Genomic DNA, 7892 nt, shown 5'->3' on the forward strand with positions numbered 1-7892 from the left:
TTTTCCCAAAATATAAAAAAAAGTTCAATCATTGCTGACAGGTGGATCATTGAGCTCACCAAACTTATCAGTGAAACGGTTCCACACTAATTACTAGAGGCTGCATTCAGCCAATTTAATCTTGGTCTCAGTGTTTCTCTAACACTTATTTTATTTAAAGGCGATATTCTCTATTTGTGCTCAAGTATATTTTGTAATGTTCTTTTATGCTATTTACTTTGTCGGTGTGCATGGCTTTTTGGACAGATACCCACTGTGTAGCTGGGACTTCTACTTAGCCTTTTCTGTGTTACTGCCTTCTGAGGGCCCCATGCCTCTTCCTTGCTAACCCATGCAAGGGAAAGTGTGTAGCTCTCCTGTTTAGAACACTGGCCTAGTAAGATTTATGCAATCTTAAACACTCTAATGAGCTCAGGGGAGCTCAGGGTTGTGTTATGTGCTAGGCCTCAAGACATTAAGATTGTTTGCGGTGAAGTGTGTAACACTCCTCACGAGTGAGAAAATGTGGGGCTTTTGGAGGCCATCACCCAACATCACTCTGTGACTCCCACTCTTTTTTTCCCCCTCAAATGAAAATAGCTTTATAGTATTTTTTTTTCCACAAAAGAATGCAGGCTGGGGGGGTTGGGGGTGGGGAGAGGGCAGAACAAAAAGAACAAAAGAAGTATTTAAGAAAGTAAAAAAAACAAAAAACAAAACAACAAAAAAACAAAACAAAACAAAAAACCACTCTCACTCCAGGTCTCCTTTTCTGATGGCTTTTTCGTTTCAGATCTGGGACCAGATTTCAGAGGAAATGATAGACATTAATAGCTGGGAGGAGGGGAGGCTGAAGGAGAGGTTGCTGTCCCAGGAGTTTAGGGAAGGAAGAGGCAATTTTTCAAAAAGTGTAAGTGGCCAGTAGCCCCAGGGGAAGATGCTGTCCCTTCCTGGTAATCCGAGGAAGGCAAACACAACTACGGAGAGATGGGATTACCAAAGAAGAAAGAGTAACAGGCCTGGTGTGGGGGAGGGAAAGAAGGGGGGCGGGCTCTCCTCTGCCGCACTGCTGGTGGGAGGGGAAATTAGGGACCCGAGTTGGTGGATGACGTAGCTCTCACGTGACCAAGAGCTGACGTGTGCAGAAGTCCTTCTTGTTCTGGTCCTTGTTCCCGTCTGAGTACCAGCTCCCCATTGCCCTGAGGGCCAGCGGGCCTGCGGCAGAGGGAAGGAGGAGGAGAAGAAGGAAATTGTCCCGGATCCTTGCAGGTCAGTGCCTGGGAGATTCCATAAAGTGGGGGGGGGGGGGGGGGCCCAGGGCGTAGGGCGGAGACCGTCGCGGGTCCTGAGGCGCCTCCGCCGTCTCTTCCCCTCGCCAACAGCTTTCCCCGACATCTGTCCCGCCCGCAGCCCATTTCAATCCTGCGAAATGGTGATCAGGGGGCTGTTTGGGGAGGAGCCCAGAGAACGGGAGTGGGGAATCTGCGGGGAGCTGAGGCCGTAATCCGGAAAGGGAGCCGTGGCCTGGGTGTTGGCCCCCGGTCCTTCAGGACAGCGCCGGCGGGGAAAGGCTGGACATTCGGGGAGGGGGAAGGTGCAACGTGATGTGTCAGCAGAACCCTAAGACGGGTTAATAGGGGTGGGGAACCTTTGACAAACAGGCCTCTGAATTAGGAAAGAGTTTCATGTTCTGAGGACTGGTCGTCCACCAAGCGCTCAGTAGCGGCCGTTTCCCGTCTTTCTGACTGTGGCTGTGTCTTCCTAACCGTGGCTCTGTGTCTAGGGGGTCCAAGCCTCTCCCGGGTTGCCAGTCTTTCCGTAGGTTGCGGCACTACGCCAGGCAAGAGAAGAGGAAGGAAATTAACCCCAATCGGTGAAGGTCGATTTGAGGGTAAGACGATCTGGAGACCCTAAGAGGGGCGGTGGTGGGGGTAGGGAGAAGCCAGAGATGGCAATAATCTAGGTTAGGGCTGAGTCTGAGTGTGTTTCTTGCACTCTCGGGACTGTGGTGAAATGGCGTTCGGGGTGTGTGTGTGTATGTGTGTTGCGGGAGGGGAGGGCTGGGGTGTGGGGGTGGGGAAGAATGACAGAAGGGGAACCTATCAGAGAGTTTGTTCATAATCCTTCTCTCTCTCAACAGCACTTAGTCCCCATGATTTCGATCTGTCATCCTGCAGGTCTGCTGTAGCAGGTGGCACCACTTGAGGCGAGGGAGGAAGTTTCCTCGGATCAGTAGAGGTTGGTAGGCGTAGGGTCTGCCTAGAATAGGGGAGGGCCTGGAAATCAGCCACAGTTGGAGGAGTTCATCCAATCCGACCTTATTTCCCTAACATCCCTCCCGTTTCAGGTTAGGAAAGGGGCAGGCTTCTGCATGTTTTGGATGGCATAGAGGTTAAAAAAAAATCTGACAGCGTGGATGGTGAATCAGGAAAGCTAGGAATGTGAACAATCAATCCATCAAGTCCTCCCTTCTCATTGGTTCTGGTCTCTCTGCAGATTGCAAGGGTTGTTGGGCGTGGCACACCTCCAGGGGAGGAAGAAGGGACAAACTGCCTGTCTGGAGGAGGTTAGTGCAACAGTGCCACTTCCTGGGGACACCTGAGGTTGGGGCTGGCCCAGGCCCCAGCAGACACTAAGGGTTCCATTCCTTTATTTAGGCTCTGGGAGGGGGTGGGCTAGGGAGGGTAGAGGGAGTATATATAGGGTTTGTTAACAATCTGCATTTCCTACTGGCTACTCATTTACTCTCCTGTCCTCCTGTGCAACTCCCTGCATGGGACAACACAAAAGAGAAACTCAAACCCCATTTCCTTCCTCCACCCCCAGGTCTACCTCCAGTGTCAGCTGTTGTGGCCTTGAAGTGGCTGAAGACTACCACCTTTCACAGACGTGCACCCAGGCCCATAGCCCTCCTCTTCCAGCCTGAGTGAATACTTGGTTCCTTGGTCCCTGCTATTGTCAGGGACGATTGCATGGGCTACGCCAGGAAAGTAGGCTGGGTGACTGCGGGACTAGTGATTGGGGCTGGAGCCTGCTATTGCATTTACAGACTGACACGGGGAAGAAAACAGAACAAGGAGAAAATGGCTGAGGGTGGATCTGGGGATGTGGATGATGTTGGGGACTGTCCTGGGGCTAGGTACAATGACTGGTCTGATGATGATGATGACAACAGTGAGAACAAGGGTATAGTGTGGTACCCACCTTGGGCCCGGATTGGGACTGAGGCTGGAACCAGAGCAAGAGCCAGAGCAAGGGCCAGGGCTACTCGGGCTCGCCGGGCTGTTCAGAAACGGGCTTCCCCCAATTCTGACGATACTATTCTGTCCCCTCAAGAGCTGCAGAAAGTTCTTTGCTTGGTTGAGATGTCTGAAAAGCCTTATATTCTTGAAGCGGCTCTAATTGCTCTGGGTAACAATGCTGCGTATGCATTTAACAGAGATATTATTCGTGATCTGGGTGGTCTCCCAATTGTTGCAAAGATTCTCAATACTCGGGATCCGATAGTTAAGGAAAAGGCTTTAATTGTCCTGAATAACTTGAGTGTGAACGCTGAAAATCAGCGCAGGCTTAAGATATACATGAATCAAGTGTGTGATGACACAATCACTTCTCGCTTGAACTCCTCAGTGCAGCTGGCTGGACTAAGATTGCTTACAAATATGACTGTTACTAATGAGTATCAGCACATGCTTGCTAATTCCATTTCAGACTTTTTTCGTTTATTTTCAGCGGGAAATGAAGAAACCAAATTCCAGGTGTTGAAACTCCTTTTGAATTTGGCTGAAAATCCAGCCATGGCTAGAGCACTGCTCAGAGCCCAAGTACCATCTTCACTGGGCTCCCTCTTTACTAAGAAGGAGAACAAAGAGGTTATTCTTAAGCTTCTGGTCATATTCGAGAACATAAATGACAATTTTAAATGTGAAGAAACTGAACCTGCTCAGGATCAATTCAGCGAAGGTTCACTGTTTTTCTTTTTAAAAGAATTTCAAGGGTGTGCTGACAAGATTCTGGGGATAGAAAGTCACCATGATTTTTTGGTGAAAGTAAAAGTTGGAAAATTCATGGCCAAACTGGCTGAGCGTATGTTCCCAAAGAGCCAGGAATGACTTCTTGATTTTGTAGTTTAGAAGCAACACGCATTGTAAACTATTCCTTTTCTCCACCTTGTTTATATGGTAAAGGAATCCTTTTAGCTGCCAATTTTGAGTGATGAATATCATTGTATCATCAATGCTGAGTTGGTTTTCAAGTCTAAGCTGGATGAATGAATATCACTACCTATTCTGAAAATATGTTTGTTGCTTTTTATCTCATTGCCTAGATTGAAATATTTTTACTATTTCTTTTGTGTGACAGTGAACCGGTCGGTCATAAGTAAGCTCCCTCCTGTCATTTGCATTAACTTCGTGTATCATCAATAAAGTTGTGTGTTAATGCCAAAAAAAAAAAGAAAGAAAAAAGAAAGAAAGCATTCTTTATAATCTAGTTGGAGAGATAAGAAATATACAAACAAAAACATAACAGTATCTGGAGCATATGCTCATTGTCAAATGTGTGCTCTCAGAGCATAGAGGAAGCAAAGGCTTCTGTGGGATATAATAGCTACAAACTTCTGGAGGAAGCAACCATTGAAAATGAGTCCTGACTGGGTTAGGTAGTTAGGCTTTCCAAAAGCAAGAGTGAAGGGGCGTTAGCGGTAGGAGGCATAGAGGTAGGACGCCTTTTCCTATGACTGGGAGGAGATTAGTCACCTTAGAGTGGAGAGTGTGGGGATTGGAAGTAAATAAATTTGGAAAGCTGAGTGAAGCCAGTTTGTAGAGAGCTGTTTGAATATTATCCCACTGAACACAAAGAGCCAGGAAATATTTTTGACTAGAAAGAATAATTGGAATTCATATTGAGGTTTCTCGCTCACCAGCTATATGCAGTGTCCGCAAAGGTGTGGAAACATGGATCCTACCAAACCCTGGTTGTAGGAATGAGTTTACACTGAGTTTGCACAGGTTTTTGGAGGGCCATTTGATAATACATATAAGCCTTAAAGCATGTAAAAACCCTTTGTCCTAAGGAAATAATTGAGTAATTGGCTAAAGACTGTATGTACAAGGCTCTTCATCCCAGCATTGTCTGAAACAGTAAGAATTGGAAGTAATCTAAGTGTCTAGCACACTGAATTTGTTAAATAAGTTAAGGAATGTTCACATGGTATATATGATAAATATGTCGATTCAAATCCATATTGCCCAGAGAAGATATTCATTCTGCATTGTTAAATGAGAAAGGTAGGTTAGATAGCAGTGTTCATAGAATGATTCTATTTCTTTTTCAAAGATAGTAAAACATATATTGAAATAGACATTAACAACTGTGGAATTAAAAAAAAAAAACAACTGTGGAATTATAAATATCCAAACAGTAACTGGTATATTTGAGTGGAAGGATAATGAATGATCTTTACCATTTTACCTTTTATTCATTTATGTATTCTCATTTATATAAAATGAATATTGTTTTTTGGAAATTTTTGGAAAAGAAAGTGTTGGGAATAAAGCAGGTGACTGGAGCATGTACTGAGTAGAAAACAATTTAGATTAAAAGTGAGATAGGTTGAAGCTTCCTCTCTGAAATGATAGACGAGTGATGAAGATGGGGCTTGTCATGAAGATTAAGTTAAATAATACATGCAAAATACTTAGAATGTTCTGGCACAGAGCAGTTAATTAAGAAAAATGAGCACCCTTAACTCCCTAGAATGTAGGGTTGATAGTTTTTTTTGGTTGACCTTTGTTTTGCTGGGGGCATTCTGCCGTGTGTCAGTGTCATTTAATAAATAATAACAATAAAGGTTAGCATTTATTAAGTGACTAGTGTGTAGAGTTCTGTCATTCCTGCAAGACAACTGTTAAAATAACTTCTCAAAGGAATAAGGTTTTCTTATTTCCAAGGCCTCAGTATTTCCTCAGACATGATCCCACCAACCTCTACAACATATTCCTAGTGAGATCAGGAAATGGTAAAATCCTCTGTTCAGTTACCATCTGCTTCCAGCCCCAGGCTTCCATATACCTATCTTAATGTTGTCTATATTAGATAAAAGGATCAGAAACTGATTGGCTTAAAGTCATTGCATATGGTGACCCTATTGAATCACATACTAGTGGAGACTCATTTGACACTAGTTTCATGGGTGGGCACTGGAAAAGGCAACTAACATTTTTCTTGCTCTATTATTAGGCAGGAGAAAGAGATTTGGGAGGGGAAGGCTAATCCACTTAAAATAAATTGAGTTTGAGGTATCTATGTGACATCCAGATGGAGACAGCCTATTGTCATTTGAATGTATTCAGCTGGCACTCAGAGGGAAAAAAAAGATTTGAGGGCCACCAGAGGATGAATGGTAATTGAGGACATGATTGTAGATGTGTTTCCCAGAGAAAAGGTACAGACTGTAAGAGTGGAGAGGCGCCAAGAACTTTGTAAGGAACTGTGGCAGCTGGAGAGAATTGAAACTGAGTGTATACCCATTCAGGCACTTTCACTATCCATATTTCTATATATTCTATGTGTAAAATTAGATGATGCTATAAATAAATTTTGGGAGCCTGATTTAAAATTTTTCTAATTTTCTCCTAAAAAATATTCATTGGAAAGACTTGAGAAATTAGAGACAATGAGAACACAATTGTTTTCTGACCCAGGTATGGAGCTTGAACATTTAAAAACAATATTCACATCAAGCCATGTTGGATTTGGGGTGCTGAGTGACTTATTACTTAGCATCATTTTAAAGGTGGGTAAAAATGAGGTTAAGTAATAAAAAGCCACCACATGGCAGGGGCATAGGCCTGACTAGCATCCATCTGCTCTTGGCAGATTTCTCCTCCTCTCCTTCCCTCCCATTCTTTCCCCCTCTCCCTCCCTCCCACTTCTATCTTTATTTCCTCCTTCTGGGAGATGACTGGCTGCAGGCTCTCTGTGCCTCTGTGACCATTTAATTCCCATGACACCAGGTCAAGCACCAGTGGGCATTTAATACAGAATAATAATTCTCATTGCTGTGGTAATGTGGTGGCCCAAGGTGTGACTGGATGCCAAAAAATTTTCTGGAAGTCTTGTTGAACAGAGACTGGGAAGGAACTAGTCTTAGCGTGGCACAGCCCTATGTGCCCTGTGTGTACTTTTGATGTCCCACACCTGGTAGTATTTGGAACCTAATCACCTGGACTTTGGGAAGTGCTGTGTGAGACAGATGTGTGACAGCCTGGTCCAAGAAGGCCATATGGCTGGTCAAGTCACACATTGATGACCTGATGTTTTCATATTGGCAACTGATACTCTCAGGCATTTTGGGAAGGGTACAGCTCTAGGATTGTGGCCAGGATTGTGGCAGATCATGGGGGCAGAGAGGAGGCAGTGTTCTTTCTTTAGAGATGATGGCAGTCCTGAGAAACCAGGGAAATTAGAAACTCAGAGGATATTTTGGTTTTGTTCTCATCTAATGGTTTTAGGAATTTGAGTGGATCTACCTCAGTCAAATGTGTTCAAAGGTAATTCTACAAAAAAAAAAAAATAGAGTATAGTTCTTTTATAAATTGTCACCCAAAGCATAATATTGTAAGGCTCAAAAAACTGGCTTTCTTTTTTTAAATTTGTATTTTACTTGCCTTGTCTCTCAATAAATATCCCAAGTGTTGGTTTAGCAAATTGATGTGGTTCAGGCAAATTTTGTGTTTATACCTCTTTTTTTGGTTAATTTCTCTGTTAAATTCCCTTGAAAATGGTTTTTCTAAGAATGACTATGACTATTTTCAATATTATCATTGTACATTAGTTTTACATCACTTCCAGACTGAAGGTTTTTTTCCTGGTTTCTCTATTTGAACAATGGTTCTTCCTTGCCTTTATTT

General features: G+C 43.7%; 1 protein-coding gene across 4 annotated transcripts; it reads left to right on the forward strand.

The window, feature by feature from the left end:
* Window positions 1–1110: 1110 nt before the first annotated feature.
* On the forward strand, window positions 1111–7689 carry ARMCX3 (armadillo repeat containing X-linked 3). 4 transcript variants are annotated; one of them, XM_041741343.1, is made up of 5 exons: window positions 1111–1248; window positions 1763–1870; window positions 2120–2217; window positions 2476–2545; window positions 2806–7689. In XM_041741343.1, exon 5 carries the CDS (start codon window positions 2952–2954, stop codon window positions 4089–4091), a length of 1140 nt encoding a protein of 379 aa, XP_041597277.1. In that variant the 5' UTR covers window positions 1111–1248; window positions 1763–1870; window positions 2120–2217; window positions 2476–2545; window positions 2806–2951; the 3' UTR covers window positions 4092–7689. The 4 variants fall into 4 exon arrangements, with proteins under 4 accessions (XP_041597277.1, XP_041597275.1, XP_041597276.1 ...); XM_041741341.1 differs by having other exon boundaries at window positions 2157–2217; XM_041741342.1 differs by having other exon boundaries at window positions 1791–1870.
* The last annotated feature ends 203 nt before the right edge of the window (window positions 7690–7892 follow it).

The sequence above is a fragment of the Vulpes lagopus genome, chromosome X (genome assembly GCF_018345385.1).
Source record: "Vulpes lagopus strain Blue_001 chromosome X, ASM1834538v1, whole genome shotgun sequence".
In the NCBI taxonomy this organism is placed as follows: Eukaryota; Metazoa; Chordata; class Mammalia; order Carnivora; family Canidae; genus Vulpes; species Vulpes lagopus.